This window comes from Archocentrus centrarchus, chromosome 16 (assembly GCF_007364275.1).
Source record: "Archocentrus centrarchus isolate MPI-CPG fArcCen1 chromosome 16, fArcCen1, whole genome shotgun sequence".
In the NCBI taxonomy this organism is placed as follows: domain Eukaryota; kingdom Metazoa; phylum Chordata; class Actinopteri; order Cichliformes; family Cichlidae; genus Archocentrus; species Archocentrus centrarchus.
Window position 1 is genome coordinate 198,998 of NC_044361.1, and position 17,780 is coordinate 216,777.

At 44.6% G+C, this 17,780-nt stretch overlaps 1 protein-coding gene across 1 annotated transcript in view; it reads right to left on the bottom strand.

Moving 5' to 3' along the window:
- Window positions 1-8,507: 8,507 nt before the first annotated feature.
- gon4lb (gon-4 like b) overlaps window positions 8,508-17,780 on the bottom strand; it is a 38,490-nt gene continuing 29,217 nt past the window's right edge. Inside the window, exons 23-30 of the mRNA XM_030750225.1 lie at window positions 15,532-15,729; window positions 13,705-13,848; window positions 11,878-12,186; window positions 10,372-10,470; window positions 10,155-10,281; window positions 9,704-10,076; window positions 8,845-8,947; window positions 8,508-8,765 (exon numbers count right to left, since the gene is read on the bottom strand). Of these exons, the coding sequence (XP_030606085.1) occupies window positions 8,649-8,765; window positions 8,845-8,947; window positions 9,704-10,076; window positions 10,155-10,281; window positions 10,372-10,470; window positions 11,878-12,186; window positions 13,705-13,848; window positions 15,532-15,729 (1,470 nt within the window). The 3' untranslated portion in view covers window positions 8,508-8,648. The remainder of the gene's footprint in view (window positions 8,766-8,844; window positions 8,948-9,703; window positions 10,077-10,154; window positions 10,282-10,371; window positions 10,471-11,877; window positions 12,187-13,704; window positions 13,849-15,531; window positions 15,730-17,780) is intronic.

Genomic DNA, 17,780 nt, shown 5'->3' on the forward strand with positions numbered 1-17,780 from the left:
TTTTATCGAAACAGTTTCCTGTTTACGCTGAAACAAAGAGAGAACCAGGGTAACTTAAGATGTGAACCTAACCTACTCCAGATTAGAGCTTAACAGTTATGAAATCAGTGCCTACTGACCAATCAGGTCTCCAGAATATAGCATCGCCATTCCTGGAAGATCCCTTGAACCTCTGCAGGGAGAGCAGGAGGGTCTGAAGTTCTTCAGTATCTAAAGTCTTTGGTTTCTCTAATGAGCATCAGTAATATAGATTCATAGATGCAACTTTTTCCCTTTTTGTTTATTTAAACAATTTTACAACAGTTTTATTGTCCTGCAAGTGTTAAAATATGATCCTAAAATAGGACACCTACACTGTACCTGCTGACCTCAGATCAGATCTGTACGCAGACTGAGGCTGTGTTTGAATTCAGTTTTTATATTTAATCTTTACTCTGAAACCCGAGTCTGCAGCTGAGAGAATAAAACCTAACCTGTCAGCAGCAGCTGATGTTCAGAGTGCCAGTTTAAAATCAGCTCATGTGCCAAGTTTACAGTCTCTGACTTCCAGCATGTTCTCAGAGTGATGCAGAACACGTTTCTATGAGCAGCTTGTTACTGAAACCTCTGTCAGCATATTAATGATCAGCTGCGGCTTTAATCTAACAGCATTGGTTTTTACCTGTATATGTTTTTATGTTCTTTGTAGATTTTAATTTGATATCCATCCATCTTCTTCCACTTATCCTGTTCAGGGTCACGGGGAGGTGTCTGGAGCCTATCCCAGCTGTCATAGGGCAAGAGGCAGGGTACACCTGTACAGGTTGCACTCAGAGAGACAGACAACCATTCACACTCACATTCACACCTATGGCCAATTTAGAATCACCACCATAACTGCATGTCTTTGGACTGTGAGAGGAAACTGGGGTACCCAGAGGAAACATGCAAACTCCACACAGAGAGGCCCGGGCCAAGGTGGATTCAAACCCAGACCTTTTAGCTGTGAGTGCTTACCACCACGCCATGTGCTGCCTTTTGACAATTTCTCAGGAGTAGGTGGCATAGGGATCACTTTCTGTGGAAGAAAAGTCATATGATCCATGAACGCTCCTTCTTTTGGGAAGATGCTGCTCCCACTTTGATGTGAATGCGCCCTGGGTTAATTTAAGCAGCCAGGACAAATGAATCCAGACAAAAGATACCTGGATTTGTTGCGCTTGCTTTGTAATGCAGGGCCCTGATCTGTTTCAGTGTATCACGATAATCACAATCATTCAGGTTTAATCTTAAGTGTCTTTTTGACTTCATTTTCGCTGCACGCAGGCTTTTATTTTGAAGGCGCAGGTCGACCTGTGCGCAGGTCGACGGCAGTGTTTTTGTTGTCTCGGGTTGAAGGAGCTTCTGAACACAGTGTATGTTCCTGCAGGATCGACTCGTTCTCGCTGCTCACACACGAAACAAGTAAAGTTTTCTTCATGGAGTCTGTACCTGTGAGGGGGCGGTCCTGCCTGCTGCGCCTAAGACCATTCAGGAAGTTCTGCGCACGGACGTACGGTCAGTGATCTCTGTTTAAATAAAGTTTGACAGTCTGCGTGTTTTTTAACATCTGATTAAAGCGTTTCACTCTGATGAGGTCATCAGAGGCTGCAGGGCTACCCAGCACACTCTAGGGGAGGGCGGGATTCACCTGGACAGGTGAGAAGTATGATAAACCTCCCCTGTACAGAGGTGAAGTGAGTGACGATTAAAACAGTTCTGGGACACCTGTGTTAAACTTGCGGCCTGTTTTAAGTGAGAGGTGCCCACGAGATGGAGCTGAGCTGACTGGCTGATATAACCGAAGCGGAAAGGAGCGTCTCTGAGTTCCTGGTCTGAAACTCAGGCTGCTTCCGTTTCTCTGAGGAAGGGGCCTTACTGAGAGGTGACCCGGGAGTATCTGCAAGTTTCCATAATCAGCTGTTCCAAGTCTCCAAACACTAAGGAAAAGAGCTTTAGTGCTTCCTTTACTGCCTCCTTTAGCAGAGGAGTCACTGGGACCATCCTTATGGAAGGAGAGGTGAAAATGCCGTCCCATAATTCACAGCGACGGACCATCCGCCCATTCATACAAACCATCGACATATAATGGAACGATGGAAATGTTAATTACAACTGTTTTCATTTGATGCCATCGGTAGTGATGTTAGGTCTTGTACTGAAGCCCCGAGGCCTGTGCCGAGCAAAAGGGGGCGTGTCCAAATGAAGCCTGTTTCGAGGCCCATATGGTTTTTCAGAATAGCACGTGACAAAAGCCAAACGAGGCCCCGTTTTCTGAAATCACATGACTGCTTCGTTATCTGATTCGAGTTGCTGAAAAAGACGTGAGAAATAGAGGAAGTGTTCTGGGTGATCTGAGTCTGATCCGCTGTTATAGCGGCATAATCAGAAGCACCTGGAGCCTCACCTGTACACGCAAGAACTTTAGTTTCAGCCCCCTGCTTTTTCAATCCTCTGTGAGAGTGTTTTCTAAGGCTGTGGAAGTTATACCAAAAAGAAGGAGTCACCTGAGCACCAAAGCTGTCTTCTTTTTAAATTTGTGAATAAAAATTAATAAAGCACCCCACCTCTACCCAAGCTTCCTGTAACTGTCTGTGTAGATTCTCAGTCATCCAGGTCATAGTAGTCTCTGGAGCTTGAAAAAGGCGACTGGACTTCTTTTTGTTTCTTGAAGACGTTTCACCTCTCATCCGAAAGGCTTCTTCAGTTCTCAACCAAATGGTGGAGAGACCCAGGTATTTAAACCCCTGTGGGAAGATGGAAGCCTCAACATTGAAGTTTACCGGAAGCCCACACACACAGACCAGTATCTCCTCTTTGACTCCCACCACCCTCTGGAACACAAACTTGGGGTGATCAGGACCCTACAACACCGTGCGGAAAGTGTTCCCTCTAAGGCAGAAGGGAAGCATAAGGAACACACACACATTAAGAAAGCCCTCAAAACATGCGGTTACCCCAACTGGGCCTTCATCAAATCAGCTAAGATGCACAGGAATGAAGGCCAAACACAAACTACAGAGAATAGGAAGGACAAGAGGAACAACATTGTCATCCCATATGTGTCGGGCTTGTCAGAGAAACTCAGAAGAATTTTCTCCAAGCATGACATCTCAGTATACTTCAAACCAAGTCACACCCTAAGACAAAAACTGGTTCATCCCAAGGACAAACGCGCCAAACACAAGATCAGCGATGTAGTGTATGCTGTTCAGTGCAGTGAAGAGTGCTCGGACCTCTACATTGGTGAAACCAAACAGCCTCTTCACAAACGAATGGCACAACATAGAAGAGCCACCTCGACAGGACAAGATTCAGCAGTACATCTGCATCTGAAGGAAAAAGGGCACTCCTTTGAGGATGCCAATGTTCACATTTTGGACAGGGAAAACAGATGGTTTGAAAGAGGAGTGAAAGAAGCATCTATGTCCACTGTGAACAACCATCATTGAACAGAGGAGGTGGATTACGTCACCAACTTTCCCCCGCTTACAGTGCTGTCCTGAGCTCCCTTCCCAGACGTCTCAACCCCCATTCACACCTTTGTTCCAGTGACCTCAATAGGCCACAGGAAACAATGGAGCGGAGTCCTAAATTGGTTTCAACTGAAACCACTGATTGAAATGACCCACGCCCCCTTCACACCTGGGCACATGTGTTTACGCACATAAACAATAGAGGGTCATAACCACCTCCAGGGGACTACGCCCACAGGGGTTTAAATACCTGGGTCTCTCCACCATTTGGTTGAGAACTGAAGAAGCCTTTCGGATGAGAGGTGAAACGTCTTCAAGAAACAAAAAGAAGTCCAGTCGCCTTTTTCAAGCTCCAGAGACTTCCTGTAACTGTTGATCCACAAACACACCACACACTGTCTCTATACAATACTTATACCACAATCAGCATAGATTTATTTCATCTGGTTTTACAATACATCAAATGGAGATTTTGATATAATTGCATAATTATGCTAAAAGATGCGCCAGTCAACATGTAACAGAAGAGCAGGACTGCTGTACATCAAATGTCCAGCAGGTGTCAGCACTCCTAAATGAGCCGTTAAACGGAGCTTGGTGTGATCAGGCTTTTGGCGAATCAGTTGACCTGAAAGAGTCAACACATTCAGGGGGCCTCATCCGACCATCACTAGCCATCAGCTGCTGATATCTTTGAGTTTTTAGCAGCAGCCTGTTAAACTGGCAGCTCAGGTGGAGCTCAGTCTGCGTTGTTTCAAACTGAACTTGGTGTGGAGCAGTCAGATGGTCTGTGCTGGAGGTGGTTGTCCACTGACTTTTCATAACTTACCGTTTCCTTTGGAACAGACGTGTCAGCAGCAGCTTCCTCTCCTATTGGTCCATCCTGGAGTGACGTCAGTATGCCCACCGCAAAACAGCCAATGAACACAGTGTGCTCAGAGCCCCTCCCACCTCCGAGAAGGTGTCAGAGCGTCTCTTCTAATCAATCAGAGGCAGATGCTCACATGGAGGAAGAACTTCCTGCAGCAGAGAACCATCAGAGCCAGCAGCAGGACCCAGAGGACTGTATGGGTGAGAACTTCCTGTTCTCTTAGCTTGAGTCTGCAGGAAGCTGAACTGTGGAGCTAAAAATCTTTGAAAAGAACCAGTCCATCTCTCGGGCTGTTTCTGTTCATTATTTATGTTTTTTTCTGGTTTCCTTGGAGACTGATGCTAAGCTAATGTAGACTAGTTAGCTCATTTAGCAGATGATTTTTTTTCATGTGACTCATGAACTTCGTCCTGGAAACCCAGCAGCTCGCTGCTCTTTGAAATCTTCCTCATTTTTGTTCTGTTTCTTCTTCCTGTTTCAGAGCTCGATGATGGCGTCGATCCAGAAACTGGAGAGAGAGCACAGGGTTGACCCCACCCCTACCTGTCAGGCATTGCTGCTCCACCTCCACCTACAGTACAGCTACAGGAAGAAAGAAGTCTGTTGCACCCATACAACCTAAAACATCATCAGGTTTTCCCAAAAGTCCTAAAAGCATTTAAAGAGAACACAGTTACATAAATACCATTAAAATAACACCTCCGTGACGATAAAGTTCAAATCTAAAATTTAAAGATCAGGGGTCTATCAAAGTCTGATTTTCACAACACATGAACAGATGTGAAGTGTGTGGACTTCAGAAAAGGAGTTGTTGGTGCTGGAGGTTCCAGAAGCTTCTCTACTTTCTACAGGTTTTATTTTGAATATGGCAGGCGATGTTGGTGCACCAATCAGCACCAGCCCTGAATTAGGAGGTAAGCAGGAATCAAAAATAGTGGAGAGTTATTAGAACTATGAAAAGGTTCCTGCAGTCCACAGGCATCTGTGGTGGTGGAGGTGTCATGGTTTGGGTCTGCTTTGCTGTATCTGGCTGTGAACAGCTCGCCATCACTGATGGAATAATGAAGCAGATTCTGGCGGAAAGTCTCCTCTTCTTCCTCCTCCTTTGTGTCAGTCACTAGACTGAATCTAAGGAGAAAGTGACTCATGCAGCAAGACCCTCAGCTTACAAACTGTTCTACCAAAGAACATTCAAGAAGAACGACGACCCAAGTCAAAGTGCAGACTGTAATCCATCTGAAATGTTCATGTGAGGAAACCACCAACACCCCAGACATGAGGCTCAAAGTCCTCAGAGATGATGTTCATCAGCAGTTTAGTTTAGCTGATGTTACTGCTGCACAAAGAGGCCACAGCAGGTTCTGGAAGCAAAGGTTCGCATACCTTTAAAAAAGGAGCAGGTCTGATGGGATTCTCTTTAAATGCTTTCGGGACTTGTGTGAAGATCTGATGAAGTTTTAGGTCGCACGCAGAAAGAGAAAAGAGAAAATGATAAAGGTTCCAACTTTTTCCTCAGTAGGAACATCCCCATAAACTTTTTATCTCAGAGTTTTACAAAGAACCTGAATCAGGTTTTATTTTGTGAACAGGAAGCTTTACCTGCACACACCTGCTGCAGGTGAGGCTCCGGTCAGACTTCAGTATCAAAGCTTCTGTTGTCTTCTTGTGATGGTGCATCAGCGCTGGTCTAGGAGGAGAAGGGCGTGATATTCAGATGAATGCAACATGAATGCAGCCATGACAGGAAACATGAAACATGTCAGAGGAAACCTCTGACCTTTGACCTGCAGACAAAAAATATTTTCAAATAAATTTTTTAATTTTAATCTCATAAGATTTTTCTGAATGTTTGTAATAAAATATAAAATGTGATCTTTTGTCCTCAGGTCTGATCCCACTTTACAGTCAGCTGCACGTTATTGATTACTGTGTTGTTGATGAGACAGTGTGACATCACTGTAGAACTGAATGTTTTTTTTTGTTTGTTTGTTTTGTTTTGTTTTGTTTTGGGGGGGGGGCATTAAAGTTACTATAGTCCAGATGTTTCCTGTTGTGTGATCAGGTGCAAACTGTTGCTCTGCCCACAGTGACACATCTGTATGAAACCCACTTGGTGACTTTGAATAAAGCCAGACTTGCTGCCTTAAAGCTGATTTCAGCTGCTGCCTTATTCACAGGGGGTCACCGCAGCAGGTATCTCCACATTTCTGTTTGGTAGATTTTTACACCAGATGTCCTTCCTGATGCAACCCCTGAGGGATTTGTGTCTCCTTCCAGGACCAAAGCAAGACCATTTTGCTTGTCAGGCAAATGTGTAAACCACTCCATTATGGAGCTCCAGTTTTTCCCACCATTGAAAACATACTCAGTTAATGCTTCCCTTTTCCAAGCTGTAAAAATCTCACAATCTCAAAAATTTCACTTGCGAACTAAAAAATGTTGAATTTAGAATCTGAAATAACTAAAAAGCTTCTTGTCTGTTTTGCCGGTATGCTCAAGTGAAGTCTGTCAGTGCATTTCAAGGGTGCAGCACTGCAATCAGGACTGCGGTTTCAGACATCAGCCATATCTCCTCGAGTCCTTTCCAGGCTAAAATGAGCATCTTCTAATTTAGTGAGACGCCATTCCCTCTCCAGCTTTCGGGTTATCTGCTTTAAGCTGTGCGTTTGTGAATTATACCACGGAGTCAGGCACTTCTGATTTGAAGCTTTCCTTTTCAGAGGAGCCACAGTATCCAAAGTTATACGCAGTGAGGATGTAAAACTATTGACGAGATAATCGACCTCACTGGGAGCAGAGTTTAGGTAGCTGCTCTGTACTGTGTTGGCACTGAAGAGCATAACAATGAAGGAATTAGATCCTTAAACTTAGTTACAGCACTTTCAGAAAGACTTCTACTGTAATAAAACTTATTCCCCACTGCTGTGTAATCCATTAAAGTAAATGTAAATGTTACTAAGAAATGATCAGACAGGAGGGGGCTTTCAGGGAATACTGTTAAGTCTTCAGTTTCTATGCCATATGTCAGGACAAGATCCAGAGTATGATTAAAGTGGTGGGTGGGCTCCTTTACATTTTGAGAGAAGCCAATTGAATCTAGTAATAGATTAAATGCAGTGTTGAGGCTGTCATTCTCAGCATCTACATGGATGTTAAAATCACCCACTATAATGATTTTATCTGAACTGAGCACTAAATCAGATAAAAAGTCTGAGAAATCAGACAGAAACTCTGAGTAAGGACCAGGTGGACGATAGATAATAACAAATAAAACAGGTTTTTGATTTTCCCAATTAGGATGGACAAGACTAAGAGTCAGGCTTTCAAAAGAATGAAAACTTTGTCTGGGTCTTTGATTAATTAAACTGGAATGAAAGCTTGTGAAATAGGACAAGTGGCAGCAATTTAGGGGGGGGGGAGAGTAGACAGGTTAGAGGCAGAAAGAATGGGGAAAGGCACACAGGTCAGCTTAAGCCACTGTATTTTAGCCAAATGGCATATGAACATCTGCTTAACCCTTGAGCTAAACTGGCACCCTCAAACTCACTAATGCCTCATTTCCGTTAATACCTACTCTGTTTTGTTTGCTTTCCTTTACAATTGAGTACTGCCTCAGCACGGCAGCCCGAACGTCCTGCAGCATCATTTCTATGCAACACAAACGGTGTCTCCATCTAGCTTCCTCTGGATTCTGTAATCAGCCCCCAAGCGCAAAACCATATGCGTAGATTTTTGTTTAACCATTTCCATCGTTTTCGGATTCAAAAACAGTGGGTTTGATTCTTGTGAAGGAGTCGCTCTCATGACATCACTGCTTGGCGAGTGGCATGCACTCTGAGATGTCACATTTTCAGCTGGTACCGGATACTACCAACTAATGGAAAACCCTAAAAACTGAGTAATCAAGCCAAGCTGAGTAGGTAGCAGTGGAAAAGAAGCGTCATTTTAATGCTTTTATCTCCATTTGAAATTTTATCTGTTGCACCAGGATCCATCTTCAAGAACCCATTTCCTTGTATTGAGAAATGTGGGTGTGGCTGTAATTTGTGAGCACACCTGATGGTTTAGAAGTCTGATGAAATCCACGACAGCAGACTATTAGAAAATTGTTTTATTGATTTAAAAAAAAAACATAACATTAAATAATCTGAATGTTCATATTTACAGATTTTTGTTCTTAAGGTGAACACATCAGTGTTTTGTGAGTCCTTTCTAAATAAAAGCATCCCTGTTATCAAGCAGCTCTTTAGATAACAGCCTGCAGGTCTTCCAATTTGTTAATCTCAGTGTTCTGTCTCATTGGCTGCTGCTGGCTCAGTGGGCGGGGCTTCATCCTCTGAGCTGGTCTGACGTGCTGCCGTTCGAAACAAATGCATCAAATCCCGAAACCTGCGAGACACCTGAAGACACAAGAGGAAGTTAGTGCAGAGTTTGGCAGACCGACCAATTGGGTCAGCAGAACACTGAACAGCCAATCACCTCGCTGGGAGTCTTGTTGCCAAGCAGACAGGAAATGGCCTGAAATGTGTTCTGATTGGCTCCATCCTGCTGACACGTCTTCAAGATGACACGGTCTGCTTCTCTGAAAAACAAGCAGTGAGACCTCAATACCTTTGAAAGGTGCCTCCTACCCCCTTTTCCTAACCAACTTTCCATTGAGGTCAAGGAAAGGTATGAAGAGGAATTTAAGGACTTGAGAAAAGAGAAGTTTGGTGCTCAGAGAATCTCCTCTTAGACTCCTGAACAATAAGACCCTGTAGTTCAACACAGCAGACATCCAAAGTCCAGAAGATGGACTACAAAGTAGTTCTCTGTGTTCCTTCATGGAGGTCATACAAGCGAGGACAACCAATGAAAAACAGACTTTCATATTACTAAAGTTAGAACCCAATTCTAACCTGTCAAAATGCAACTATTTTCCCTGCGTTTGTGTGCGCTTGTCACAACACACAACTGCTGAAAGACCCACAATCACACCTCAGTTTGTAATAACGTATAAATCCTGAGCTCAACCTGAGGCTCAGGCCTCACGATCTCACACAGTCCCAGCAGTTTCTATCAGTTTACCCTGATATCAGTGTGTCACTGATCTGATGTACTCAAGGCTAATTTGCCCCCATCTGATGGTTGGCTCCATGAACAATGGGATGCCATTTTCTCCACTCTTCCAGTGTCTCCTCTGTTAAAGGAGGTAATAAAGGAAGTACTGAAGCTCCTTTCCTTAGTATTTAGAGGATTTGAACAGCTTAGATATTCAGGGTCACTTCATTCAGTGAGGAAAAAAGAGGGAGGCACAAAAAGAAGGGTTGGGGGGGGGGGTGTCAGGTGGAGGTGGTACCTGGTCCACAGGATCACTTTCTCCCCGCTGGCTGTCAGAGAAATGTTTTTGGCACAGACGGGGAGGTCAGGAGGAGGAGGAGCTGGCCGAGGACGAGCGCAGGAGAACGAAGAGGTGGTGCAGACAGATGTGTTGGAGGCTGTAGTGTAGGGCGGAGCTACAGAGAAGGAAGTAGAGGTGACGGAGGTGCAGGCAGAAGTGATGGTGGGGGTCACAGGTAGAGGCTGTAGCACCTCCTCTCTCCTGCTCCTCTTCACTGCTGAGCTCTGTGCCTTCTTTCTCTCCTCCTCTTCTTCCTCCTCCTCTTCCTCTTCTTCCTCCTCCTTCGTGTCAGTCAGTGGAAATGGGACTTCCCATGATGCACCACTCTGATCTGCAAACACAGAAAAAGTTATTAAAAGCAAACACACACTTATCTGTTATACCACTAACAGGGGATAATGTGACACACCTGGCTGGGGACTGTCGTCACCCCCCTTTAGGTCCAGGTCTTTGTCACCTGGTTCATTGTGGGCGGTACTTATCTGAGCGTAGAGGGGGTCCAGACTCTTCATGGCTCTGGACACAGCCCCTGAGGTCTAGAGGAGAGATGAACAGGTAAGACGTATGTTCCTGAGAAGCGTAATCCTTTCTACTCGTTTCACACCGGGTCAAACATGCAGACACACCTTGTTGCCGTGACAACGAGAGCATCCTTTCCTCTTGTGTTTACGGATCTTTGCATCATGACAGAGGCAGGACCAGTCTTTATTGGCCCAATCACAGACCTGAAAAGGCAAACCGTATAAATCTGACCAATCACAGGCCTGAAAGCAAAGCTGTTTATTTCAAAAGGGACTGGATTTCAGCAGAAACAACCTTTCTGCTGGATCCTGACTTTTAAAGGATCTTGGCCATTTCTCAATATGCGTTCTTGTGCAGACTTCTGTACTCGTGAACTTGTGAAACGTCATCACGCTCAGCCCAAGTACTGTTCCAAACCTAAGTATGCATAAAGGCAAGTTCGCTCAAAATACCCGGATGTGTTCTCGCTCCGCCCCTTTTATCGAGTCTGCATCGGTGGTGACCATAGTGGTGACTTGTGTGGACTTGATGCAGCTTAGTATCCCAGAATGCATTTCGAACAAAACTCAAAACCAGTAATGGCGGAATAGAGCTGCTAAAACTGTGAGTAAATTTTGAAATTTTACCGCTTCTGTGACACAAAACAGATTTTTAAGGTGTTTTCAGGCGAGAATGTAGACGTGTAAACATCAAATATCTCCACACTTTATCAAGATATTGCTTGAATTCAAATGTGCTCCGACGTTTTCAGAGATGTCCGTTCCGCTGCTCTAACAGCAGCTGTCCGCTCGCCGGCCGAACGGCAGTCGCTATACACGGGGAGAACGCCAGACTGCCGGCACATCGTTTTCAGAACTCCCGCTGGTTTTCACTGCTGAGTGGAAGTTAAACACAGATATAATACACTCTGATTATCTCTAACGGCTGATGTTTGGTTTATTTCAGCGTTTCATTTGTTCCTGTGCAAATCAATAAAACTGATATTAAAAATATTTTACTCAGGAAGGAACATGATAGCCTTTTCACCGGGAATGGGAACATCGCATTGGCATGCTGATGCTGTTCATGGAGATCGTGAAGACTGATGACAGGCCTGCTCCACAAACGATCAAATTATATGTTTTAAAGTGTTAATTTTTTTTTGACTGTATTCTAAACAAATGTCTGTAAGTGGTGGAAGTGTTCTGGAATAAAAATAATATAATTTTAATATTTGACCGGTTTTTGTAAAGTAAGCAGCAAAGCTGTGTATACATGTTTTTATTCAGAGATGAAGTTTTTAAAACCAAGCAGTCAGTAAATTTAAGCTGGAAGGCGACAGAAACACTGGAGCTGAGCTGCGATGTCATCAAGTACACTGGTGTTCCAATTGAGAAATAACCCCCCGTATTTGGGAAGTTTGTACTTGTCAAGTACGCAAGTTCGTACTCGCGTACTTGAGGTTTGAGAAACGGCCCTTGACTTGTAACAGATCCAGATTTCTAAAAACAGAAGAAGAGTCGGATTTTGGAGCGCTGTGGTTTGTTTTTTTTCCATGACCTTACATTGACCTTTAAGGTCAAAGAAAAAGAAGTAACCCCAGAGCAGGTAGGTTTTTGACCCCTTCAGACCTTGTAGTTTCTGTGAGTGTCCATCTTCCTCCTCTGGCGCCGGCTCGCCATTGGTTGGATTTTATGTCCCTCCTCTTCCTCTTCAAGTTCTGGCAGCGTCACTTCCTCAAAGCCGCCACTGGTCCCACCTCCTGACTCTTGGCCACAGCCCTCTCCACCTTCCAACCCACCACCTCCATCCTCCAGCCAATGGGCTTCTTCAAACTGTCCAGGGCAGGCAGGAGGTGGGCGGAGCTCATCAAAAAAAACCCAGAATTCAGCTTGTAGATGGGTGTGGCCTTTCAGCAGCATAGACATCTGAGCTTTCAGCTGAAAACCATGAAACAAGTGATGTTACATTAGTACAGGTTAGATACAGAATTGAGAAAGCAGAGCTGCAGTCTTACACGCCTCTCTGCAGCATCTCTCCCCCTGCCATCCTCCCAAAACCCCATCCCCATAGAGTCGGTGCCTGCTCCCAGACCACTAAAAAACAAAGCTAAAATCAGCAAAAAACTATTTAAGCATAAAAATTCAAAAAGAAAAAATAATATAGCTTCTCAATTGCACCAAAGAATAAAACAGTTAAATGTGGATTATTAAAGGTCTCTCTCTTCCAAGTCCCTGCTAGTAAATCATTTAATAATTGATCAACATAGTAGATCAAACTGAGGGTCTTATGGAGAGATCTGAAGGTGAGAAGAAGAATCTTGTATTTTATATGGTAGTCTATTGGAAGCCAATGTAGGTCCTGAAGGATGGGAGTGATGTGTTGAGTAGAGGAGGTTCGGGTAATGATACGTGCAGCAGAGTTTTGAACCATCTGGAGTTTACGGAGAAGTTTGAGTGGTAGACCAGCGAGAAGTGAATTGCAGTAATCCAATCGAGAAGTGACAAGAGCGTGGACAAGAGTTGCAGTACTGGCAGGTGTAAGAGAGGGACGGAGGCGATTAATGTTACGTAAGTGAAAATAAGCAGACCGAGTGAGGTTTTTGACGTGAGCCTCAAAAGAAAGAGTGCTATCGAGGATGACACCCAGACTCTTAATTTGGGAGGAAATGGGGACAGTGAAATTATCAATGGTGAGTGTAAAGTAATTGGATTTTGTAAGGGTAGATTTGGCACCAATCAGCAGGATTTCCATTTTATCATTATTCAATTTGAGAAGATTGTCAGAAAACCATTATTTCAGAAAGACAGTCAGAAAGGGAGGGCGGGGGGAGAAGAGCATTTGGTTTAGAAGAGACACAGAGGTGGGTGTCATCGGCATAACAATGAAAATGGATACCGTATTTCCTAAAAATATGTCCTAATGGTAGTAAGTAGATAACAAAGAGAAGAGGACCAAGGACAGAACCCTGAGGAACACCGGAGGAGACTGGGGTGATGGATGACTTTGGCAGTGTTGAGCTGAACGTTTTGGGTGCAACCAGAAAGGTATGACTGAAACCAAAGAAAAGGAATACCTGTAAAACCTAGTGAAGCTAATCTGTGAAGGAGGACTGAATGGGAAATAGTGTCGAAAGCCGCACTAAGGTCGAGAAGAATGAGTATGGTCAGCTGCCATTAGTAGGTCATTTGTGATTTTAACTAATGCAGACTCGGTGCTGTGTAGAGGACAAAAGCGCCTTGAGGCGACTGTTTGTTGTGATTTGGTGCTATATAAATAAAACTGAACTGAATTGAATACAACTGGAGTCACTTGTTGCTGTAATTCAGGGTAGATTAACCTGAAGTCACCTGTCACTGTGGTCCAGGTTATGATATATCTGGAGTCACCTGTTGCTGTAGTAAAAGTTAGTTACACCTGGAGCCAACTGTCTGGTTAAATGGGATTGAGGACTATACCTCTTGGATGCTGGTGGGACTGAGGTCTGGGCCGATCTGTAGAGCCTTGATGATCTTCTGGTAATGTGATGGATTGTCTCCAAAACTGATCTCCAGCTGTCGCAGGAAACGGCGGCTACGCTCAAATGCCTGCTGCTCCTCGAACTGCAGAAACACAAAACATTAACACTGTCAACTGTTAGCCGTTAACAGAAATCCTGGGAAAACACCCGAATCGGCCTGAACACATTCAAGAGTCCCAGCTGAGGAGAACCTCAGAAAGTCTGACAGGACGAGACAGAAGGCTTTCCTCATACCTCCGTCCTCCTGCTGTGACCTGAAATCAGAGTCAGTGCTCCATGTTGACGGAGCTTTCAGCTCCTAAATGCATCAGGAGAAGAGCAGAGGCTACAGAAAGAGCTGTAATGGAGGATTATCAGGTGTATCCTTTAGAAGTGGTTTTATCTTCAGCTAGAAAGAGGTGTGGTCAAAGCTGGAAAAGCCAATACAGGGAAGGAGGACTCTCTAAACAACCTTTTTATTCAAGATGATCAAACTTTGTGGTCTTCATGTGTGGGATTAAAAAAAAAAAAAATGACACCTGTCACATGACTCCACACTGTGAGTTTAAAACCTGAGCGCTGTCACACCTGACATCAGAAACAGCATACTGAACTGTTTAGGAAGCAGCTGCTGGCAAACATCCGATTTGAGCAATATCTCTTTAAAATGAGGCTCTGATGTGACAAAGTTTCATTTTGGTGACTCCTCATCATATCCTCCCTTTACATCTCTGGTGGGAGGGACTAAGATGCGAGGTGACGAGGAGAGGATGAGATGGGGGTGAGACAAAAAACACTAGTAAATCAATGACAGAAGCTCATAATTCATCACCACTCAAAGGTTACTGCCTGTAAAATGACCAATGTGACCTTGACCTTGAGCACAGTCTGGGTGAAGACCCTTTAGGGCAGGGGTGCCCAATACGTCGATCGCGATCTACTGGTTGTTCACAAGAGGAGTGCTGGTAGATCGCACGGAACCCCCAGTGGAGTTGGGGAAAAAATGTAGATCGCACGGCATTAAAAGAAGTAGATGGATGATAAACTATCATCCATCCGTTTCGTTACCACTCTACGCACGCGCATTTAACCACGCTAGCTTTGCTAGTAGCTCACAAGCTGAAAATGTGTGGGCACCCCTGCTTTAGGGAATCACTGGAGGCAAGTTTCACTATAATCTGACCGATCCTGTAGGAGGCCATCACGTCAGACTGAGCGCCACCAGATGATTTATATTTGACCCTCAAAGTTCTGGCTACATGACTACATCCTGAGTGTCAGCCTCATCTTCATCACTCCATGTCCTGCTGGCAGCTATCAGCAACTTTAAGGTGGAATACTTTCCTGCATGATCGAATTGATCGACAAATTTAAAAAAATGAATATGATCAATAGGACCGATCTGTCTGTTCATTTCTGTCAGTGTGCTTTCACATCAGACTTCAGTGATGAACCTCCAAAGATAAACCATGCTTTATGAATGAGATAATAAGTCCCAGAGCGTTGAGCCTTCAGCTGTTTTCTCCTCTCATTCTCTTCATCCTTCTCCTAACAGGTTCTCTCCTGAGGAGCTCTGTGATTGGCTGTGCATCTTTGTGAATAACTCCCTACATGCATTTAGTCAAACTTGAAGGAAAAATTCTTATTTTTTGATTTAATCACTTGGAGACTTTATAAAGAAGATTAATAAACACCTGGGCAGTACCTAAGATCAGTTATATGTTATCAACAGGTAAACCAGTAAGAGTCTGATCATGAAGACCACTTTAACACCTGAGCTGCTCACCAGTCCGCACAGCAGCGCCTGCTCAGGATGCAGAAATGCAGCGAAGTCTCTGAGGAGGTCTGTGCGATTTCCCAGGATGCAGCACAGCTTCCTGAACAGCAGGATCACTTCCTGTCCATCTCCCACCTGCTCGAACTCGTTCAGCAGAGACACAAACTCCTCCACCTGCCCAGGTACGCCCTGCAGTGCCTCACGCACCTGTTGACACACACAGGAGTAAAATCATGAGCTTAAAAATAATCCATGTAAATATCGACTGTTAGCAGTTTCCTCTTTTGATGGCAAAGTCTAGACTACATTGACTTCAGGAAGCACAGGACTGACCCAGCCCCCCTCTACATCAATGACGAGCCTGTGGAGAGGGTCCACACCTTCAGGTTTCTTGGTGTCCTCCTCTCTGCTGTTCTTTCTTGGTCAGATAACATCACAGCTGTTATCAAGAAGGCTCAGCAGCGACTTCACTTCCTGAGGGTCCTCGGGAAGAACAACTTGGACTCAAACCTGCTGCTGACCTTCTACGGCTCATCCACTGAGAGCCTGCTGACGTACTGTATCACAGTATGGTACGGCAGCTGCACTGAGGCAGACAGGGGGAGGCTTCAGAGGGTAGTCAAGACAGCACAGAGAATCGTTGGCTGCCCTCTCCCCTCCCTGATGGACATCTACACCTCCCGCTGCATCAGCAGATCCAGGAACATCATCAAGGACAGCTCACACCCTGGCTTTGACCTGTTTGACCTGCTGCCCTCTGGCAGGAGCTACAGGAGCATCAAAGCCAGAACAAACTGACTCAGGAACAGTTTCTTCACCAGAGCAATCACCACCCTGAACTCACACACTCACCCACTGTAACTGTGCAACACCCACATCTCTGTGCAATATTATATCATTCATACTGAACAATATCTGTCACTCCTATATTGTGTAATATCCAGTATTCATTCACCATCTTCATGATTATATTTTTATAACGTATATATATTTTTTATACATTTTATAGCTACAGCGGGTGGCTGTAGCTCAGTAGGTAGAGCAGGTCACCTACTGATCGGAAGGTCAGTGGTTCGATTCCTGGATACTCCAGGCTACATGCCAATGTATCCTTGGGCAAGATACTTAACCCCAAGTTGCTCTCCGACGCAACTGTCGGAGTGTGAATGTGTGTGAATGGTAGATATTTAAAGCACTTAGCTTAGTTAATATGGAAGTGCTTGTACGAATGGGTGTGCATGGGTAAATGTAAACGTGTTGTATAAGTGCTTTGAGTGCTCTGATTGAGTAGAAAAGCGCTATATAAGAACTAGTCCATTTACCATTTTCTGTATATTTTTAGATTATATTAGATTATTATATTTTTATGTTTATTTTAGAGAGATTGACTTTCTATTGCATGGCACTGAACAGGAGTGGACCTCCAGTCTCATTGTACATCCTGTATAATTACAATAAAGGCATTCTATTCTATTCTATTATTAACCATTTTTGTGACGACCTCACAGGTTTGTCGTGTAAAACCACAAATGTGACTGCGAGCACAGACCTATTAGGTGACGGTTGGATACGTCATCGACTCTTGGAGCTCGTGGAGACCTGTGTGCTTCTCGGCCCTCGAGGTGGAAGACGCTTACATATTTGGCTATCTGGTAGCGGTATCTTTTCTGTTTGGGCTTGGAGGATACCTGATTTACCGAGAAATCAAGAAAACCTGGACGGCAGTTCGACATTTGCAGAGGCTGCCGACCCAGGTGGATGGGCTGACCAGAATGGTACAGACTCAGACTCAAAGCCTGATGAACCTGAGCCGTAGACTTGGGGAGTAGCAGGTGAGAGGGGTTCGATCTGGAGATAAGGTACGGTTCTGCACAGCGAGGACGGTAACTAATGAATTTGGATTATTGGATTTATTGAATGGTTTCCCAGTGAGACTGAAGGCTGTTGAAAAAACAAGCAGCCTGTTCCAAAACAACATCTGCATTATCAGAATTCGGCTCCCTAGCCGGCCTTGGCTGGCAATCATATCTCTCCAGAGCTATGTGTGAAGGCCGCTATCCCCCTCAGCCCTCTCTGTGATTTGTGAAGCTGGATCTGGTGTACCAAGGCCGCTGATGAACTTCCATCACTATCAGCGAACTGTTTGGCTGGGAGCTGGCATCTGGGCTCCACAATGCCCCCACCCTCTCGTCTCCGTCTGCATCCCCTCCTGACCCTGACCCTACCCACCATACTGCTATCCCGGCTTTATATGTGCA